This window comes from Cavia porcellus, unplaced genomic scaffold (genome assembly GCF_034190915.1).
Source record: "Cavia porcellus strain 051 isolate PalLab524CR breed Dunkin Hartley unplaced genomic scaffold, mCavPor4.1 scaffold_30, whole genome shotgun sequence".
NCBI lineage: Eukaryota > Metazoa > Chordata > Mammalia > Rodentia > Caviidae > Cavia > Cavia porcellus.
The window spans coordinates 27,403,872-27,426,372 of record NW_026947513.1 but is presented as its reverse complement, the minus strand read 5'-3'; the positions used below and the strand labels follow the sequence as shown (position 1 = coordinate 27,426,372).

Genomic DNA, 22,501 nt, shown 5'->3' with positions numbered 1-22,501 from the left:
CGTGACCATGGATTTTTTTGGTGAAGGTTTTTATTTATCATTATTTTTCCATGTGATTGACATTTAAATGAGTGGGTTTGGAGGAAAGCAGGCTACCCTCTGCCATGCTGGTGGGCCTCCAGCTTTGCCTGATCAAGAAGGAATTCTGCCAGCAGACCACCTTTGGCCTCAAATTACAACCGCTCTGTGAATCTCCGGCACACCAGCCTCCCAGCAGACTTTGGACTTTCTGGCCTCCATAATCATGTGAGCTAATTCAGTAAAACCAAAACAGACAAAGAACCCACCTCTTTCTGTTCACCCTGAACAATACAGGGATGGTGTATATGCCACTAAAAGAAGTGTGACAGTACAATGTGACTGCTATGGTACCAATCATTTTTACCTTGCTGATAATAAGGGTCAGAATCTCTTGCTTTGAGAGTGGCGTAGGGGCTCCTGGTAAGATTCCAAGTTGGAGAACATCAGCTTTGGAGTGAGGAAGAGGAGAGAGGGCTGAAGAGAGGGGTTAGGTGGTTGAAGATTCACAGTGGTTTACTTTTTCCTGTTGCATCCCCCGAGGGAGAACCACATTTGTTTCTGTGTGCTTACCTTAAGCCTACCCTGTGAATACTCAGTAAAACCTCACCAAGTGAGTTCTGGGAAACTGGGCGAGGGAAAAGGTGGGCAGGTAACTACTCTCCTTTAGTTGATTTGCTGCCACCACTGTTTCATTTCATCTTCTTCACAAGGATAGTCTCATTCGTGTGATCATAGACTGAGCAAAGTTCTGCGGGCTTGAATTCTGGCTTAGCTTCTCAGTTTGTGTCTGGACAAAAACCCTCCCCACTACTCAATGTATCTGTAAGACTGAGATAAGTCCTGTTATCACCATAAAATAACAGGACTTGAGTAAGATTAAGGTAGGTCCTGTTGTTAGGCCTATGTAGTAATAGGGCCCATCTCAGTGTTCGTACTGTAATGAGTTAGTATGCACAGTAATATCCTAATATACATAGTGCCTGCCATATAGTGAGGGTTATGTTAGAAGTAGAGAACAGACATTCCTAGGTGATCGCTTTTTGTTACCTGCATTTTCCAGATGAGCCCTCTGAGTAGTTGTCAGAATCACTTTATTGCTATCAGGTAATGGAGCAGTTATTTGATGACACATTTGCCTGATGCAAAAGCCTGCTTGATCCCAGATGCTTTCCCAATACAAGAAAAAAATAAAAAATAAAAACCAATGAGATTTTAATAATTTCATCTAGGTTCTCATGGTTTGAGGCCTCCTTTGGATAAGCTTTTTTCCTTTTGCTTTTAAAAGTAGATGTAAAACAAAAAATTAAACTTGTGACTGACCACCAGTGCTAGCTACTGCTCCAAAAGCATAATTTCTTCACGTGTGCTCGTCAAAAGGTCATGTTAGGTTAGATGTCTCATCAAAAGGTCATGGTCAACCTAGCTTTGTCTGTGGCCCGCATTGAGCTGTGAGATAATATGTTGCAGAATGAATTATTGGAATAGGCAGGAGAAGATCTCATGTGATGTGCAGAGCCTGGTAAGATCTTTTTAACAGCTGTTTATTGAGTTCTTGCTACATTTCTGACATCAACACTGGATACTGTAAAGAAGATTAAAAAAAAAAGTGTGAGACACAATCCCTGAATCTGAAGAGTTGACATGAGTTTAGAATTGAAGTTTCCAAGAGCTTGGAATGGAAGTTAACAAAAGTTTAGAATCTAGTGATTTTCCATTCGGGATGATTTTATGTCCCCAGGGAACACTTGACAAGGTCTGGAAGCATTTTGTTTTTCAGGGTTGGAGGCTGGTGGTGCAGTGGGTGTGAGCAGGGAAGGGACCGAGCTGCTGGTGCCTCATGGTAGAGGTTAGGGATGTTGCTGAACAGCCTGTAACACACAGCGCAGCTCTCTGCAAAGAAGAATCCACTCTTAATGTCAGTACTGGCGAGACTGAGAAATGCTGTGAGAGACGAAGCTTGTACACGGAAATCACCACTGAGAGTGGGACCTCACTAAGAGCCACGAAGCAGGACAGGTTACATGTGCTTCAGGAACCAAAAACACGTGCTGGGTGAAACCAGAGTCCTTCTCAGGGATGCACAAAGTACACAGGAATAGAGCAAATGCGAGAAGCTAATGTGGTGAAAACGTGAACACTGAAGAGCCAGAGTATGCTGCATAAGGAAGACTTGGACAGTGCGGGAGGATGGTGCTGAAGGGCAGAGCTGCTGGCTGTGGCTGGCTTTCAGGAGGCAGGTGTATAGAGTGACTCAAAGGGGACAGATCAGAAGAGAGACCCTGCAGTTAGATGCCTCTGTTCGAATCCTGCCTCTCCACTTAGTAATTAGAGCCCTCCGTGGTTCAGGTTCCACATCTGGAACAGAGGTCACTGTGAGGGTGAAGTAAATGCATGCAGAAGCACAGGTGTGAGTTGATGAGGTTGATGGCAGCTGGGTAGGCAGGAAATTGCTGAACCGTCTGAACAGATCGGACGTCGATTGGACATTGAGGGTGTGGCTGAGGAAGAACCCAAGCTATCTGGTGAACAGGGGGTGTGGGGAGATGAAGGGAGCTGCAGAGTGCAGGTCTTATTAGGGATAGTGAGGAGGATAAACATTCTGCTTGAGGAAAAGATAAGCCAGCAGCTAAACTGGGAAAATAAAAACCTGTCTGTTTCACTAAAAATCACATACATGTGAAGAGTCATCAGTCCTAGAATAGGCATCTAACCAACCAAAGGCCTACTTGATTTTGTGGGATTTTCATTTCCTTCAATCTAGAAATTTCAGTTTTAAAATATTTTGAGAATACAGAAAAATACAGAGAATTGTGTAACATGTTAGTGATTACTCAAGAAGTAAAGTGATCATTATATATACCTCTTGGCCCTGAGGATGGATACTAAGTGGTTTTAGAGTATGTTAAAACATGGAAGTCATAGATCATCATGGTTCACCTTGCTAGACCATCTTCCAAAAGGTTTCTAGGTTGAGTACAGTTTGCTGTGCTTTGGCCAATGGTCGAATTATTATTTTTTAAAAATATTTTTTATTTTAAGGAGAAGAAAAACACAGGAAAGTAAAACAAAAAAGAAACAAACAACTACTACAATAACAAAAAAGCCAAAAAGTAACAATATAGATTTTCAAAAGAAGATGATAGGAATTTAACAATGGGTGTTATATTGCATATTGTTATATTTAAAAGAATTGCTTAGATTACCAGATACAGATGTGCAAAATTGGTCAAATTATTTTCCATCATGAATATCTACTTAAGATTCCTTATATCACAGACAGTAAAAGTCTTCCTTTGCTTCAAGTGCCGGTGTAATGTAATTCATCTCTCTGCCCATATTGTCCATTGCTTCTTATTGTACCTGTTTATTCTGTTCCCAGATGGTTTACCATGTTGCCGTTAGGACTGAATCAAGACAGGTGGATATTGCGAGCAAGCTTAAGATTTGGTGCTCCTTCTAACCATTCATTCATTAAACAAATATTTATTGACTATGTATTATGTGTCAAAAATGGTTCTAATTCCTTATAATATATCATAAATAAAATAGACAAAGATCCTTATTAATAGTCTAGGGGAAGATAGATGGTTAAAAATTAAGATGAATTAGTTGCATAGTATGCATAGTGTGTTGCATAGTATGTTAGTGCGTAATGTCCTAATAAAGAAAGAAAAGGTAAAGCAGAGGAAGAAATCTCTAAGATAGTGCAAGTGGCAGAAAGAGTTGGTCAGGGTGCTCTTTGTTAAGCTGAGAGTTGAGCAAATATTGGGAGGCAGGCAAGGGAGTTAGGAACCCGGGTCCTTGAAGGAAGAGTGTTGGTGGCTGAAGGAAACCAAAAAGTTTGCGGTGAGGGCAGGCCTGGGGTGCACCAGGTGGGTAAGCACACGCTCACCTCGACAGTCCTTAAAAGTCACTGAAAAATTCAACTGTAGCTCTGTGTGAACTCTCGAGTTAAGTGGGGTTTGCAGACAGAGAAAAATGATTCAACAGGTTTAGATTAATCACTTTGGCCACTGAGCTGGGAAAATAAAGACAGACACAGGAAGAACTTGGGAGGTTATTCACGTAAGTCAGATGAGATGCTGGTGATTTAACCATAGTAACAGATGTGGTGGGGTAAAAGCTGTAAGCGTTCCTGCGTGCAGTGTGTGTGTGTGTGTGTGTGTTGGATGAAATATATTGTGTAAAGTTTCTGTTACTGGGGAAAGTACCAAAGATAATCAGTTTAAAAAGGAGAAAGGTTTTATTTGGGCTCAGGGTTTCAGGAATCTCAGCCCATGGTCGCTCAGACCCATTGCTCTGGACCTGCAGAACTTAATGGCAGGAGCAAGTGACAGAGGAGGCCTATTCACCTCATGGAGGCAGGGAAGCAAAAACAGGTCAGAGGCAGGACTGAGGTGCCAATATTCCTTGCAAGAGCATGTCCCCTTGGTGACCTAGCTTTCTTCCATTAGGCACAAGCTCCCAAAGATTCCATCATCTCTCAATAGCAGCACAAGCTGCAGACCAAACCTTTAAAGAAGGCTTTTAGAAAACATTTAAACTCCATATTATAGCACTTACTTAATAGAAAAGTTGCCATTTTTTCATATTTTTGAGTGTATAGTTCAGTAACATGAAATACAGTCACCGGATTGTATAGCTATCACCAATATCCATCTCCAGAACTCTCTCATCATCTAAAGAGGAAAATCTTGGAGGAATAGTTTTTTAAGGTATGCTCAGCATGCTTTCCTAGTAGATTGGCCTATGGTACAAAAAAGAGAGGAGTCAAAGCTAGATCACTGTACTGAGTCACTGGAAAGATGGGATTGCTTTAGACAAGATGCAGGAGGGAGACAGAGCAGTCAGGGGAAGGGAGGAAGAAACAGTTCGGTTTCATCTCATGTTAGTTTTGACATCTACTAGAAATGCAAGTGCAGCCTTTGAGAATACATTTAGGTATGCAAGTCTGGAGTTCATTAGAACGGGGCTGGGTGTGTGCATTTGGGTGCCATCAGCTGATAGATGGTTTTTAAGAGGGAATGAGATAGTCGAAAGACTGATGAAAAAGCAAGAGACCAGGGGGTTAGTGCTGAATGCTGTGAGCGGTCAAGGGAGATGAGTGTCTAGGACTGACCACTGGGTCTGGTGGCTCGCGGGTCACGGGGAGCCTGCCAACCGCAGCTTGCAGGCATGATAGCTTTAAAGCTTGGCTGTCATGGATTAAGGGGAGGTGGGAGGAGAGGAACTGAGGGAAGCAAGCACGGACCACTCACTTGTGGATTTTACCAATAACAGGGAACAAGATGCAGGAAATAAAAATAATGTGTAGTTCATTTTTAATGGATGAAGTAATAAGATGTTTGCATGCTAATGAGAAATGACCAGCAGGGAGAGAAAAATGGTGACATAGGATGGGGGGGTATTTTTAAACGTGAATGCCTCCAAGTGGGATTGGGTGTAGCACTTTGACCTACATTATTTTTAGACCTGCCTTATTTATGTAACCTACATTTAATTTTGCATTCCTGGCCTAGATAGATACACCGGTAAGTGGATCTCTAACACATCACTGGAATAAGTTAGTCAAAATGTAAATTAGATCCGTTCCTGTCAAAGGAGACAAGCCCTCAAAGTGCTAATACAATGTTTCTCCAAGAAATGTTTTTTTTTTTTTTTCAATTTACTCATTCGGACATACTAGATGAAAACTGACAGTCAGAAGCAGCTAAAATTGAAAAACCAAATAACATGATGTAGTGCAGATTTTTAGGAATCAGTAATGCACTGTATTTTTATTTCCAGAAATAAGCCTTCAGATGAGCCTTAAGAAGTGACTGGCTTCTGAGTGCAGACAAGGAAGAAAGTTATGAAATCAGGATGAGTGATATAGCAGCACAGGGAGCTCAGGCCTTGTCTGGTGTTGAATTTGGGCCAGGCATCCAGGGGAGGAGTTTCACATTGGAACACCAGCATAGGTGGCCCAAAGAGTTAGCAAGGGTAAAATCCCAATCAGAGGAAGGCCAGTGCATGCACATAGGTTTGGAAGATCAAATTCCTTGAAAGGAAAGGAACCTAATATGTGTCGATTCCTGTTGTGGGTATCTTTCCTCTTTTCTGTTCTCTTTTACTGAAAGATTAAATATGGTAGCCAGTCTAAACACAGCACACGGAGCCTCAGTTCTTGGTATTAAGTTCTCTCTGTCTAGCCTCTACATTTTATTCTGGCAAAGAAAGATATGTAGGGGTTAACATGCACCCAAACCCCCCGGTTAGATTACACACTCATGGAAACCCCAGAGGATAGTACGGCCATGTTGAGCTGGCTGAATGCGTTCCTCAACTTTGGTCACGACTCCTGTCAGAGTCATTGCTCTTCAGTTTGATTCTTTTCCTCTTGTAGTCCTTTTGGACCTAGTGTTGGTGACAGTTTCGCTACTGTGGGGCCTATGCTCCTGCACAGCCTTTGTGGTTCCCTTCACCCTATCTATGGGTTGTAATTCATCTCTTTATAAATAAGCTTTTTAAAATTTATTTTAATTCATGTTTCCCATCAGAATTCTGACAGACATAGTGGCTGGTATGAGAAGTAACTCAAGAAAATATGTTCAAATTAGACCTTAGACTTATTTGGCCATATATGTAGAGGTTCAGGGATTACCTCTTTTCTAGGAGAAAGAACTCAATTATAATGACTCAAATTATAACTGGCAGTGGGCTGGGAAAAAATGCAAGAGGAGGGCCAAATGCTGTTTGTATGGAAATTCTGGAAAGTTCAAGCATGCCAATTTCAATGCAAATCCCCAGGAATTTGGAATAATTTCGTGACTCACATGACAACTATTTTCCATTTGAAAAGTAGCTCTTGGCTTGTTACTGGTGAAAGCTGAATGCTTAATCATGAATGAAATATTTATGTCATCTAAACTTCCGGTCATGAGCTTAGTGTTATCTGAAGCAATGAAATATGAAATTGGGCATGCGGAAATGATCTACCATAATATGGAAGAGGGACCCAGCAGATTAAAAAGGTTTCATGAGCAGGACACTTACACTGACATATTATCTGCTTTGAGACTTCCCTTTTGGCACGTATCAATGGCCTCATCAGCTAGTGAAGGAGGCAACAAATTCAGACAGCTCTCTATGATAAGCCTGTACCCATAAGAAATGAGCAGCCATTGTGTTGTTAGTGGTTCAGAAGTGGCTTGATACATTGTGCTGAAATAAAATCCTCCCAGGACTTCAGGAAGGGCATTTCTCTTCCTTAGGGAAAAAGTCAGTGACCCTGATTGACATTGACCCAGGAGCAAACATGTTAGCCTCCTAATCACAGGGACCTGGATCAAGAGATTGGTGACCAGGAACTCTAGGAGAGAAATGTGGCTACAACTCTTAGAATTGAGGTAGAATAAGGAAATGTCACCAGAGGTTGACTAGATGAACCATTCTGTGCAGTTAATCTTTTGTAAGTCCGGTTAGTGTTTGCTTGGTCTATCTTACTGTTACTCAGTAGCACCTGGCTTGGTAGTGCAAAAAATCATGGCCTGCTAAGACCTCAGTGACTCTGCCATCTGAAGGAACATCTCACTGGAGGAGCCCGCTCACCATTTGATCTAGTAACTCTGAGTCTGGTGGTTTGAGGGCTCTATTTCCCAAAAGAAAAATCCTTTCACTGGGGATTACTGTGTTACTGGAAATTGAAACCTCCCTCTGGGCGGGGTAGGATTCCTTGTCTCATGGAATTTGATTATCTGATTGCCAGGAGGGAATTAAGTTAGTGCTTGAGCTAGAATTGAGGACCAAGAGGACTTTGGAATTGAGGGAATGCACTGGCTTCCTTTCTTAATATTCCTAATAATAGTAGTCAATGGAACACTACAGCAAGCCTGAAGACAAGGACTCATGCCCCAGGAGGACAGATGTGAGAGCAATTTTGCAGATAAAGCACATATCCAGCCAGAGGCCGGGGTGGGGCAGAGAAGGCATCCTGGAAGAGGCATCCGCTCCTTTTAAGTCAGGACTTGGACAGGGCACACGGGCAGCAGGGAATCCTAGCGGCTGTTTTATAATATTCTTTGTTTCTTGTTTCCTCCCTACCTTACAAAATCCTTACAGTGGTTAATGGATAGTGGTTTCAGATGGAAGTTTGATTATACAGACATCACCTTGATCACAGGTAGGCGCTGATGGAAATTTGTTTGTCCCCTGTTCTGGGGACACAAGCTTCTCACTCAGTTGAAAGCCCAGGGTGGGTGCTGAGCTGTGCACGGTGCTGGCTGTCTTGCTCCCTCCTCCCTCCTGGACCCACTCTCCGCTCCTCTCCAGCCTGCTCCTGGCCCCTGCGTGGACTGTGTATCGATATCTCGCCTCCAACTGGTTTGGGCCAGTGGGGAACCTGGGCAGAGACGGATGGTGGGGACCGAGGAAGAGGGTCTGTCCTGGTTTCCTCCCTGAGAAGTTCACTGTGGCTATGTGTGTCCCTTGACAGATGGCAGCTGCTGTTTTCAAGGCAGGTGTCACTGCAGATTTCCTCTCCTCCAAGCCCCTAAACTTCCCCTCCCTCATCAGGCTTAGTCTAGTGTCATCTCTGTTCTGAGTTCCTGCACGATCTTTGTAGCTTCATCATTCTCTGCCTGTATTTCTCTAATTGCTTCTTTATGTAAGTAAGGCTTTCTCAACTTACTACAGTTTGAATGTGCCTCCTGATTTTTGTTGGGATGCTTACTGGTAATATTTCCTTCTATCTTCAAAGGGCTTTCAAGATGTTGTCTGTCTTGCTCATTTTTCTCTCATGGCTGGGACAAAACACCCAACACCCAAAGTGAAGGAAGGAAAGGCTTATTTAGCTTACAGTTTTTGGAGGTTTCAGTCCATGATCAGCTGGCTCCAAGGAAGGGTGGCATGGCAACACTTCAAGACAGCAGCCAGAGCAAAAGGGGGCAAGAGCAAACCTCTTTTCCTCCTTTATAGTGTACGCAGCCTCCACCTCCAGGGGAGGTGTGGCACTCACAGAATCTCCTTGCCCTCTTTGCACAGGATGAGAATATTTACAAGTAAGGACCCTGGCTCCCTGCTGAATCTCTCAGCTAAACTTCTAAACTTCTCAGGTTGACAAAATGTATCAACCTTAACACCATCTAAGGGCTAGGCTTGGTGGCACATGACTGTTAGCCCATCCCTCAGGAGGCTGAGGCAGGAGGGTTGACATGACTTCAAGGCCAGCCTGGGCTACAAAGTGAGTTCAAAGCTAGCCTGAACTACATAGTGAGATGCTGTTTCAAACAAACAAACAATGACTATCTAATTTAACTATCAGCACAATTCTATTGCAATAGATCTTCTCACTTATCCTCCTAATATCTATCTGCCATTGTTTGAGGTGCTTCCCACAATTGATTTAATTAGCTCACCCAATAGTTTGGCATGTTCCATATCATGTAATTCCCACCTAACAGAAAAAGATATGGAAGCACAGGAGTAAGAAATACCACCTTAGCCTCTGTCCTGTGAGACTTTTCAGCAGGAGTAGGTGTTGTTTCCCACATTTTTACAGATGAAAAACAAAGCTTTAGAGAAGTCAGGGACCTAGCTGAGATGCAGTCAGCTCCACAGTACGTTTAAAATCCAGGTCTGTCCAACCACAGAGCTCAAGTTAATCTCTAATATATTTTGCTGCTGTATCAATAGTTTTTTTTCAGGTGTCAGTCTGAACATGGGGAGACTGGGAAATCAGGTTCGATGAAAATAAAACATCCTTTAAAATTCAGAACTTACGGATGATCTTTAAAAAGGCAAATCATCTCATTTAAATCAAGACTAACCTTCCTAATAAACATATAAGCATGGCCCAGGTTTACAGCTAGTTCTTTCTTTAAATATTCAGCTTATATCTGGATTTAATCCATAAAAAGAGCCTATTTTTTAATTTAAAAAATTTTAAACAAAAGTATTGGTCCCAATTCAAAATCCCTGCTAGCAGATTTCCTAGCAGAACTTTGCTTTTTAGAATACTACCCTTCCATCTGTTTGTTAGCTAACATCAGCTCTGACAAAGTAAAGTCAAACATACTTATCATCCACAGACCAAGGAAAGACACAAACCAGACCAGGGCGGAAGGGAAACCACACTGGCCAGGGTGCCAGAAACTTCATTTTGGTTTTAGTAACAGTTTTTTATCTTCCACTAGTGAAGGCGGGCATGGTCAAGACAGTTCACGTCCGGGACTGAGGACTCTGTTTGGGGACAGTATCTCCAATGTGGCGGACTTACGTCTTCCAAACCGTGAGAATGACCCGCTTTGCAAATAACACCTTCCAGGCCATTTTCTGTTGCTGCTGCTGCTGCTCGGCACAGAAGCGGTAAGTTTGCCTTTTAAGTCATCGCAGAAATGGATGATTTTATTCACCGTCGAGTTTTCATGCCTCTCTGTATCTGCTGTTCTGCTGTCCTCTCGGCCTGGGAGGCTCCTCCCGCTTTCTCCCCGATGAATGCCATCCGTGCAAAGGACTCGGTCAAATGTAGGGGGGCTTGTGATTGTGCGCATCCCCCTAGATATAATTCCTCCTTCCTTTGTGCTGTTGCAAGGTCTGCAGTTTGGTTCTCTAGGGTTTATTGCATGTCCCTTGTATATGTGTCTCCTGTTCCATTCTGCACACCCCCACTTTAAGTGCCACAATCCCATCTTTGGGATCTGGCTCTCCCCACCCTCTTAGAGAACTTGTTACTTTGGTGCCCAGTAAATGACAGTGTAAGAAAATCCAAGGTGTCCTATTCAGCTAACAGCTAATATATAATGAGATAGTGCTACCTATCAGACGCTATGCTGGGAAATTTACCTTTATTCATTTACACAATTCTTTTTCCAATTTCCACTTTATAGCTGAGGGAATTGAGGCTTAGTCAGGTTACTTTGTTTACCCCACACCACTGTACGGGTGGAGCAGAGAGTCAAAGCCATGTCTCAATCACTATACCGAGCTGAGGACCAGAAGAGACACCCCTAAGTGAGACAGTGCACATAAGAGGATCAGCAGGGTGTCTTGCACAGGGGAAGCCATTCCTGGTCACGATTGGGATTTCATGCCCTTAATGGGCACGTGACATATTCATAACAACTTTTCGTGCTCTCTCAGCATCTCTAGCTCTAAGATAAAGAAATTTAACTTCTAAGAGTTGGCGATTTTCCCATGGAAAAAAAGAATGACCTCCTAATAAACAGGTAGAAACATAGTCCTATTTCTCTACCACGTTTGTGTGTCGATCTAATGGATTTGTGATACCGTTTATATGAAAAATCATTTGTAAAACGATTGCTTTTCAATATCAGACAAGCGAGGACAGGAATAACCCTGAGCCAAGATGAAGTACCTTCAGAAAAATGTACCCAGCATCACAGGCCGTGGTTCAGCGAGCTGTCAAGTAAGAAGCAAGTGAGTATCATTTTCACAGCCAAGTCTGTACCTCATGAAGTGCAACATGGTGCCAAGGCCAGAAGCTACGCCATGCTCGGCACATAATAAGTGCTCAATTAATAGTGAGTGGATGTTCTACAGCAAAGTGAAAAAAAGAAGAAAGTTAAAACAGCCGGCTGTGCCGTATTTAAACACAACTTGAGGGTGGGCAGCAAATGAGGAAACGTGTGTTCTGGCTCTTGACTTTTTGAGGTGATGATTATGCTAATGATCAGGGTTGGGAGGAGTAATGTCCCTAAGAAGTGAGGTAAACCCAAACATGAATTTATAGCACAGGGAAGGGAAGGGACATGTTCTTCAAAAGAGAAGAATCTTTACACTGAAGAATAATTGCCTTCTAAGAATTGTAATGGGCAAAGTCCTACATGATCATGGTGAGAGTACTTGTGAGATTAGACATTGCACTAATGGCACTGGATATGGTGGCGCTTACCTGCAATCCCAGCACTCGGTAGGCTGAAGCGGGAGGATCGCTGGGTGTTCAAGGCCATCCTGTGCTACACGGTGAGTTCAAGGCCAGCCTGCACTGCATAGGACATCCTGTCTCACAATAAAAAGTTTGACAAAATGATGAGTGCGTTGTGGATCCAAAGGGGGAGGGTACCTGGATTGATCCCAGCCTGGCTTCTGCTTGGTGCTGCTGGATAGGAGATGGGAGGAAGCCAGCATATAAGCCACATCTTTATCCTGTCTGAGTGAAATAACTAAACAGTGAAACAGCTGTCCCTTGGGTTCTGCAGTCCAGCAGGGGCCACGCGCAGCCCTCGAAGCGCAAGCCCCTGCCGCCGCTCCCCGCCTCCGCGCTGGCCGAGGAGAAGATCCGCGTCAAGGCGCTGTTCGACTTTCAGCCCCGAGAACCCTGCGACTTGGCGCTGCGGAGAGCCGAGGAGTACCTGGTGCTGGAGAAGCGCGACCCCCACTGGTGGAAGGCCCGGGACCGGTTAGGGTAAGACGCCTGGTGGCTCACCGCAAGGGTTACCGAGAGCCCCCTCTTCCAGCCCCTGGAGGCTTGGAACAGAGAAAGCCTCTCGATCCACTTGGTTTGTCACTTTTGTAAGTCTGCATGGATTAGAATTTGCCCTCCGCGTTTGTCCATCTGCAAGAGGTCGCCTTAGAGCACAGGGAGATCCGGCAGCCTCAGGACTGTGAAGTCCTGCTTGGTGCCAAGGCCAGAAGCTAGGCGCATGCTCAGCACATAATAAATGCTCAATTAACAGTGAATGAACATTCTAGAAGAAAGTAAAAGAAAGAAGACAGTTAAAACAGCCTGCTGTGCTATAAAGATAGAGCTTGAGGGTGGACAGCAAATGGGGAAAAATGTATCCTGACCCCTGCCATGTTAGGCAAAGATGGCCTTGCTTGCTATTTGTGCCTTTGGGTGACCGATTGTGAGCCCTTGGGCAAGCTGGTTACCCACAGGGTTTTTATGCCTTTTTTTGTAACATGGAAATAGTAATTGCTGCCACGTAGGTTCTTATTCTGATTTCTACTTGGAAATTCACTGTTTTGCAACTCTAAGGCAAGAGCAGAAACAGTATTTGATTCATTTTATATTTCTACTATGATTAATTTTGAAAGCAAATATTGCAGCAGTTGTGGAATTAACTTGGAAAGAAAAATATCTTGGGAGTAAAGTAGATTTCTTTTATTAGTTTCAATCTAATATTCTATTACATCCAAGCTAAGAATGGGCTCTATTCATTGCAATAGATCATTGATGTCTGGCTGTAGTTCTGAGATGAGAAAGATCTTGAGGACGATCTGAGCTTCCTAGGGGAGAATGTTGGTATTGATTTCCAATATTTGCATTTGGATATTATAAATATGTAAGGAGTATGAGCACCTCAATTCCATACTTCTTTTCTTAATTGTATTTTCCTGTTGATTTGATCTTTAACAGATCTGAGTTTAGATTGAACATGTGATGGAGATTTTTTGGTGGAAAAACAGGCATTCATGAGTTTAGGTCTGTGTAATTAGCTGTATCTGTATGTCTATATTGGCATGCCACAGACTTTAGAATAAACACTCAATCATTTTTTATCGCATAGTTAAATGAGTGGTTCTTAAAACAATGCTAAGATTCTCTGCCATTCCTCCAAAGTCAGTCTCTCTCCTAGACAAGCACAGTGACTCACTGAGTGAGCATCTTTCTCGGTCATTTGGAATGAGCTTACATGCATGCACTAAAGCATCTGTAGATTTCATCCCTAAAGCTCCTATACTTCATGTATTGTTCTGTAATTTGCTTTTATTTTTCAATAATATGCCTTGAAGATCTTTTTGACTTCAAACACCAGTGAAGCTGTAGGAAGTAAAAAACCTCTAGCCTACTGATAGGTGTGTAAATTGGTGTATCGTACTTGGCGATTTGCTGTATCTTTGGAAAGATGTACATGGCTGGTGTCTTGGCGGTTCTCCTCCTGGATATCAGCCTTACACGAGGATGCATGTTTAAGTAACCCTTTAAAGCCTTGCTTATGATAGTGGGAGGCAGTTAGCAGATCAGTGCCATGAACTATACTGCTGCACATTGACCCCAGTATCTTCTGTAATTGGTACTTTTAACCTAGTTACTCATTTTGACTTCAAATGATCATCCTTTTTCTGCTTTGAAAATATTTTGGGGTCAAAAAATCGCTCCAGCTACTCACCTTATAAATTAAGGTCTTCATATTTCTTGAATAGAAAGTTTTGTTGAGGTAAAGATGAAAAAAAGAGACTTTTTTTCTTCGTTTACCAATTTAATCAGTAAGATGAATTTGATTTTTCCCCTGCAACCCTTTGGTTTTTAAAAGAGTCATAGTAAATATTACAAACATGCCCAACATTTTGATGTTTGCTTTGTTTTTTTGTTCTAGGAATGAAGGCTTAATTCCAAGCAATTATGTGACTGAAAACAAACTCACCAATTTAGCAATATATGAGTAAGTGTCCTTCCCAGGTTCCTATGGGTAACTTTGAAAATCAGGGATAGTCTGACAGCTTAAAAGAGTAGATACTGTTTTTGGTCTGTGAAAGGAAAAGAAAGTAACACATTTATTTGACAGCTTTTGTCATAAAGAGAGCTCTGATCTTTATCATGGTTGATGTAGGAACTTCTTCTCTTAAACTTGTTTTGTTTTGTAAGGCCACCTTGTTTTTTTTTTCAACAGAGACATACACTGTGAAACTAAACACTTGTTTTATTATAAATGAAACAATTGCCTTAAAAATGGCATTAGATTTTCAGTGAGTGATAAATTGGATTTACTGTGTAAACAAATCACTATACTTTGGCTCATGTTTTGATGTTTTAGAGAAGATGAGTTAGGCTCTGGCTGTACTTGGGAAGAACATTTGGCAGAAGGGAGAGACCCGTTAGCCATCTATGTTCCCTTCCCCTGGTCACTCTCATAATCTCAGCCACGACGTGTCCTCTCTTCTCCTGCCTGCCCTCCCTGCCACGACCCCTTCATTGACTGGAACCCTTTAGCCCTGCCCCACGATTTTAGTTTCCAGTAAACCAGCCCCCTTCCTTGGAAAAGGCCCCCAGGTGCCCCACAGGGTCTCACTGCTGCTTTGGCTGAAGGTGACCAACACCACAGTTCTCTCAAAAGGCTACGCAAAAGGTCACAAGAGATTTTGCATGGAAGTCTGCCAAGAAAAGTTAGAGATAAGACTACTCTTCATACACCAATGTGGTTGGGATTTTCCAGATATTGAAAGGAGATGTGTGATGGTTCCAAATAGAGGAGCTGCTGGTTGGTGCATGGGCACCACTATTCAAGCTATGTTCTCTTTTCTTTTTTCTTTTCTTTTCTTTCTCTTCTCCTTTTGCTTTGCTTTGCTTTGCTTTCTTCCTCCTCCTCCTTCTTTTTTGTCTTTTGAGGCAGGGTCTCACTGCGCAGTTCAGTATGGCCTTGAGCTCACTTTGTAACCCAGGCTGGTCACAAGCTCACAGCGATCTCTCCGCCTCAGCCTCCCGAGTGCTGGGGTTACAGGCGTGCACCATCACACGCGTTCAGCTACGTTGCTTTGTTTCCTTCCATCACTGATTACTTTGCTGTGGTTTCCCCATGTCGAACTGGCTTCAGCTCTGAGGGGAGCAGCTTGTTTCTACCGTGGATATTGGATCATTGGGTTAAGCTACTCTGGGGATAGGATTGCCATTTCATTTCTTTGGGCCGTGATTTATATGATTTTTGAAAGTCATCCTTTTTAACGACTTCAATTTGGGAAGATTCATTTTAATTTTATTGTTTTTAAAAAAACTGGCTCTTATAAAGATAACATAAAAGTTATTATTAATCTCTGAAATCTATTGATCACCTGGCACCAAGGACTGTCCTAATGACAGTACACAAAACTGCTGTTCTGGGTGAAGTACTTGAAATGTGGACTTAGAAGTGGGTGCACTTTGCTCCAAGCCCAGCGTTGTCTCTGACTAGGGCTTTGATTCTGGGCGAAGTGGCTGAGCACTTCTGAAAGATCGAGACCTGCAATGATCAAAAAGGTAGAGACAGTCATATCTCTCTCATAGGGCCCAGTGCATTCGAGTGATTATTATAGTTTCTGTGATCTGTGACACTAACAGACCAGGCATTCACAGTCTGGTTCCCCTTACTTAACGTTATAGGTGCAGAACTGACCTTCATTACTTCAGCCTGTCCTCCCTGCCTGAATCACTTTATTTGTTCCATCCGTACTTAGTGGAAACACCCAGGACATAGCAGAGGTCAGTTGTTGTAAGCACTGGAAATGCAACCCAGAACCTTCCCTGTTGATGGAGAAACAGTCATTAGAAACAAACATCTAACTCCAAATGGTACCATTATTAAGGGAAAGTGGTACGAATAAATGTCCTTAGGCAGTTAGCCCTGTTTATAAGCTCCGATGATTACATTTCTTGATGCATTTAATTTGCATAGTAAGTGGCAGGGACCGTGGGGGGAAACAGGAGGAAGGGGATAAAGTGTAGACCAGGGTCGTGGGCTGGGAAAGACCCTTCTTCAGAAGTCACATGAGAGCTAAAGATGGGAAGAGTGTGAGGTGGGGGACTGGGGAGAGATGGGGTGTCAGTGTGCTCTTAAAAAAAGTTTGTGGTCCTGCAGGTTGAATCCAGGGCTTTCACATGAAACTACATCCCCAGCTTTTTCAATATTTTGAGACATGGCATTGCTGCCTCACCCATGCTGACCTCGAACTTGTGATCTTCCTGCCTCAGCCTCCCAGAATACTGGGATTATATAGGCATAAGCCACCATGTCTGGCTTAGTGTGTTCTTCTAGTGTCTCATGGGAATCTTTGTACACAGAGATTTATGGGTACTTTCCCTTTAAATGCATACCCAAATTATCAACATTAAAATGTAAAAGCCTAGTTTTCAGCATGCTTTCAATTTAACATGCAAATCTTTTATATATATTTTTCTATCTGAATAAGTAAGAATAATCATTTTATTTACACTCAACATAGTAAATGTCTTTAAACAGTCCATCCTCTTTATAAGCTCAGTTAATTGCATTTTTGAAACATTTAATTTGCATTAGTAAACTGAATACATTCAATTATCTTTTAAATATTTCACATGCTTGACAGGGTAAATTTACAATTGTAATAAGCCCTATGTAGGTCTTTGAAATAATCTTGGAAATCCAGTGAATTAAACTTATAAATGAGGGAAATTAAGTGTTTTTAACAATACGAATATCATTTTAAAATTAGCCAACTTCTCTTTAGCTTCAAGTAACAAGTTTAAAATTAATTGTGTGCTCAAAATCAGAGTTGAAAATTGAATACACTAGATCTTCTTGCAGTGAAACATTTTAAAATTAGGCATGTTGGCACTCCTGAACTTTATAGAATCTTTAGAGTCTGATTTATCTCTTTCTACACTGCATCCTTGTTCATCTCAGAATTAGGAAGTCCCTTACTAAGGGAGCAGATTTATCCTCTTAGAGCTACTACTAGAATTTCTAGGTGAAAAATATTCCAGAACACAATACTGTTACTGGTCAGAAATCTGGATTTATCATAAACTTGAGGCCAAAGGATACACAGGTAATTTCAGCTCACTTGTAACTGGACAGGCTAGATTTTTTTTTTTTTTTTTTTTTTTTTTTTTTTTTTTGTCTTTTTCCTTTTTATTGGTACCGGGGATCGAACTCACGACTGCCTGCTTGCAAGGCAGGTGCTTATGCCGCTGAGCTAAATCCCCAGCCCCCTAGATTTTTTTTTTTAAATGTGCTTAGGCGCCCTGCCCTGACTCTTATGTCCACATTTTTGATATTAATCTTATAACAAATGTTGGCTAGGCATACAAGTAATAGCCTTACCTATTTTTAAAAAATTTTTAAATATTTTTTATCAGTACTAGGGATCAAACTCATGACCACCCACTTGCAAGGCAGGCACTTAAGCCACTGAGCTAAATCTCCAGCCCCTAGCCTTATCTATTTAATAAAAAAGCTTTTCATTTTTTGTATCTGATTTAAATAGATGACATTTGACATACTGCACTCCTGATCTCCCTTAAATTACATTTATTGAATCTGTTTACTGTTTAATAGAATTCTGCATTATTTTAAAGGATCTCAAGTTTGTCACATGTCTCTCTGCTCTCCTTGAAGTCCTTCTAAGCACATCTACAAGTAGATAAAATTCTAATTTATATTTAAAGAAAATTAGCATATTTATTTATGTTATTTATCATCATAATAAATACAAAGTGACAAAATTAGCATCAACACAATAGCAGGTGAAAAAACAGTATTTAAAAAATGCAATTTACATTAACTTTTTTTGAGTATCTTTGTGTGTCTTGGGTTTTTACAGATTCAGCTTATTTTAGTGAATTATAATCATTAGTTTCCTTTTAACATTCAAATGTCACAACCTAACCAGTGTTGATCCCTTTACACTAATTTTTATGTCTTTACCACTGCCTCATCGATTTTGAAGCAGTTTCTCTTTCTACAAGAGATCGCAGACTCCTCTTAAAATTCCTCCCTGCAATATTAATATTCTTTAAAAAGTCCTGAGTACTGTTCACCAGTACTAGTGAGCAGTCAATTTACTTTGTCTAGAGTCATCTGCAATCATCTCACGCTCTCTGAGGCTCATCTTCTGTGAAGTTCACTTTCATTTGATGACGTTAGTAACTCGAGACACTTAACCATTCTAATTTAGTGTCAGCTGTCTACAACTGGATATCAGTAAGCAAATCCCATATAGAGATGAATTCCATCCTCCAGCAGGTTCAGCCATCTGGTCCACCCACAATAACTCAATGCATAGATAGGTAACTTATTCCTCTTTTCTTCCCGAAACAGAATTTCAGGCAGTATTTGACTAAGTTTAAAATTCTCTAGTACAAATATTGTCTTGAAGCTTTTTTGATTTTTTTCTCTCTCATTTCTATTATTTTCCTTTCTTTTCTGCATAACTTTTAGTTACTGAAAACGTTTGGTCATGTCACACTGTATGTTTACCTTGTAATGTTACGTAATTGTGTTTGCTGTGTCTGATAGTCCATGACATGTTTAATGCAGAGGAAACAATGGTCAAAGGCAGAACAGGGCTCAGTGAATATGAAGAAGCAGAGAATCCCAGGAGGGCCTCAGCTCACTGGGAGAAGAGAGAACAAGGCTAGAATTAAAGCAGGAGACCGTGTTGGGGCAGGGTGATGTCTTGGTTGTTCCGCATACTCTACCAGCTCTGAACTCTACTTGGAGATAATGGACTTAGAAAAGGCAGAATACATTTTCAGTTTTGAAGAATTAGCACTTATAAAAGCATGCAAAGTAGAAGTTTATATTTTTCCTCCTTTTTTGGTACTGGGGATCAAACTCACGACTGCATGCTTGCAAGGCAGGTGATTATGCCGCTGAGCTAAATCCCTGGCCCCAGAAGTTTATTAGAGAAAAGAAAGAGCTATTTTGTCTACCAAAGTCCAGCATTTGAAGATGATGACTTTTTCATTAATTGGTTTTCATGGAATTTTACAAGATAGTAAGTCATTCAAAATTATTTACAGACATTGGGTATATGTTGGGAAGTTAAGTGAGGTATGGTAGAATAAGCTAGATATTGATTTGAAGTCAGTAAAATTGTATTAAAATTAATGAACTGACACGTAATAGTACATCATGATTTATCTGAATTTAAAAAGTCATACCTTTTTAAGATCAATTTTTAAAAGTAAGATCTTTAAAATGAAGGATCCGAGCTTTTTATCCCTAAGAATATTGAATATAAAATTTAAAAATCATTTCTATTTTTTCACAGATGGTACCATAGAAACATTACCAGAAATCAAGCAGAACATCTATTAAGACAAGAGGTAATTCAATGCATTTGTGAATAAATTTGTGAATATTTTCAAAATTTCTGAGAGAGTACTTCCTGAAGACTTTAACCAAAATGGTACATTACTTCATATTTTTTCTAATTTTAAAATATTATTACAACTTCATCCCTATTACATACTTTCTGATAAGTGGTAATTCAGATGTGTTTGTATCAGATTGTGTTTTCCAGTGGTTTTCACCATAATTTCAAAAATACATTTCTTCTGAAGTAATTTCAACTTTAGCTTACTGAGACTGCATCTTTCAAACATGCAGTGTGGCAGCAGAGTCCATATTTGAGCTGCCCATATAAACTTTGCATGAAAGGTAATCGATAAACGCTTTAACCTCATGAACTCAGCCTGGACCCATTACAAACACCAGTGCAGAAAAGTACATGGTGCTTTCAGTTTCTTTGTTCTTTGGAAACAAAGAAGAGAATACAGTAGCCAGAATATCCAACTCAGATCAAAACTACTTATTCAGGTCAAACCAAGACAAAATTGCCTATGGTTCAAATTTCCAACTGTCGGTAAGTATTCACCTTGGGGGGATGTAAAGTCAAAGCTAGAAACTAGGTAAGAGGTATTATGTCATCATGCACTGTTGTCGGATGTTGAGGAAACCTAGAGAGGTGACTGAGAAAGAATCAGTTCTGTAATTAAAAGCTTCATGCTAGTAAGGCTCAGGATGAAGAAACCCACTTCAGAGAAAGGGACACATGGAGGATATGGAACAAAGACCCAGCCACAGGTAATGGTGGGGTGGAGGTTCAACAGGCCTTACCTTGCTCCCAAACATACTGTACGTGTGGTGGCATGTACGGTATCTGCCTGGCATGGGCTCACGGGTGGTTTTCTGTACAGTAGCACCAGCAGATCCCGTATGCAGAATTGAGACACTATGACTGACAAACAGAACCAGGGAAGGAAAGTCTACATCAAGCAGCTTGGCCACAGGTGAAGTGGACAAACCATGGAACTGTGCATAATCAGCAAGCTTTTGCATCTAGAAAGAAGTCAGACAAAACAAAGTTCTCCTTTCCCTACAGTGCCTGGAACAGGGAATTATGTGACAGACGCCTACGTTAATATTTGACAACGAATATTAACTTTTTGTTTTGAGCTAGGGTCTCACTGTGTAGTTTGAGCTGGCCTTGACCTCATGATGATCCTGCCTCCCAGGTGCTGGGATTATAGGCTTGTGCCATCTTGCCTGGCCCAAATATTAACTTTTGGCCGTAATGTTTATAAAAGAAACAATATATTATGGATACACCTGAAGACTATTGCATCTTCTGTTGTGTTTTCCTCCACTCCTTGGAGACAATCACCATAGATGGATACGTTCTCATTTTGTGTATGTGTTTACATTTTACCGTCTATGTACGTGTGTAAACAACATATAATGTTACCATTCGACATAAAAGAGATCATATATATTTTTTGTTAAACTTTATGTTTCCAAAATTCACTCCTAGAGATACATATAGATCATGTACATTAACTGTGTAATATCTCATTGCTATGTATTTATGAATACATAAAAATATATCCAATACCTAGAAACATTTAAATAGCGTCTAATTTCTTGACTATTTTACACAGTGCTTCAAAGGCTCTTCCTTTTAAATGTCATCTTGTACACAAGAGCAAAATGGAATTATTTAGTCACAGGATATGCACAGATTAATACTGCTAGATATTTTCTGGAAATGATTCAGAGTAGTTGATTTCTTGATAATAGCCATTCTGTCTGGAGTGAGACAGAATTTCAGCATTGTTTTAATTTGTATCTCTCGAATGACCAGTGATGTTGAACATTTTCTTGTATGTTTATTTGCCATTTCTACTTCTTCATCTGAGAACTGTCTTGAATGGTATGTTTTTAAAAACATGTTTTTAGCATATATTTTCAAATATTTTTCTAATTTATTTGTTGTTTAATTTTTGTTTCATAAAAAAATATGCTTTTACTTAGTCCTGAGGCATTTAGCATGTATCCTGGTTTGAGTTTCCTAATATTTTATTTAGCATTTGCCCTGTTAAGTATAGAAGTGAACCTCGCTTGTGATTTTGCAGCACATGCCTGATTTTAATAGGAAGGTTATACTAACATCGTAAAATGGAACGGTTTATATTGGACAAGGGTTATTTGCACCTTGGAAGTTAGGTATATGGATTTTGTGAAATGGTGTAGACACACTGCTTTCCAAAACAAATAGAAACGTGACTACTGATTTAATTTTTTTTGAGATGTTTGATAATTTATATTTACCTAGAGAATTGCTGATTTTCCTTATTATTTAACTTACTGCATAAATTATTCATGCCAGTATCCTATAGTTTTTATTTCTTTCATATTTCAAGGCTCAATATGATCTCAAACTAAAACATTCTGAAGTTTTCGTTTGTATATGTTCCCAAGCCACTAACTTACTTCCTTGTAGAAATTATTACTAGTTTATTTTGGGTCTTTTCTGAGATATTTAATGTGTATGCTAAGAAGTACAAATATATATTTTTGTGTTGCTATTTTCACACAAATAGCAGAATCTTCCATACCTCACTTTTTCACTCAACACTAAATATTGAGAATCTTTGCATGTAAGTAGCTGTAGCTTGGATGTATCACAGCTTTTAAAACCAGTTCTTTATTAGAGAAATTAAGTACTATGCATTATTTTGCTCTTA

At 40.6% G+C, this 22,501-nt stretch overlaps 1 protein-coding gene across 3 annotated transcripts in view; it reads left to right on the top strand.

Moving 5' to 3' along the window:
* The window catches only part of Txk (TXK tyrosine kinase), a 69,642-nt gene that overhangs the window by 7,171 nt on the left and 39,970 nt on the right, over nucleotides 1-22,501 (top strand). Inside the window, exons 2-7 of one of the 3 annotated variants that reach the window (XM_063240615.1) lie at nucleotides 8,122-8,182; nucleotides 10,194-10,365; nucleotides 11,334-11,436; nucleotides 12,219-12,424; nucleotides 14,340-14,405; nucleotides 19,747-19,801. In XM_063240615.1, the coding sequence (XP_063096685.1) occupies nucleotides 10,262-10,365; nucleotides 11,334-11,436; nucleotides 12,219-12,424; nucleotides 14,340-14,405; nucleotides 19,747-19,801 (534 nt within the window). In that variant the 5' untranslated portion in view covers nucleotides 8,122-8,182; nucleotides 10,194-10,261. The remainder of the gene's footprint in view (nucleotides 1-8,121; nucleotides 8,183-10,193; nucleotides 10,366-11,333; nucleotides 11,437-12,218; nucleotides 12,425-14,339; nucleotides 14,406-19,746; nucleotides 19,802-22,501) is intronic. The other 2 variants (XM_063240616.1, XM_003471650.3) reach the window with 2 other exon arrangements.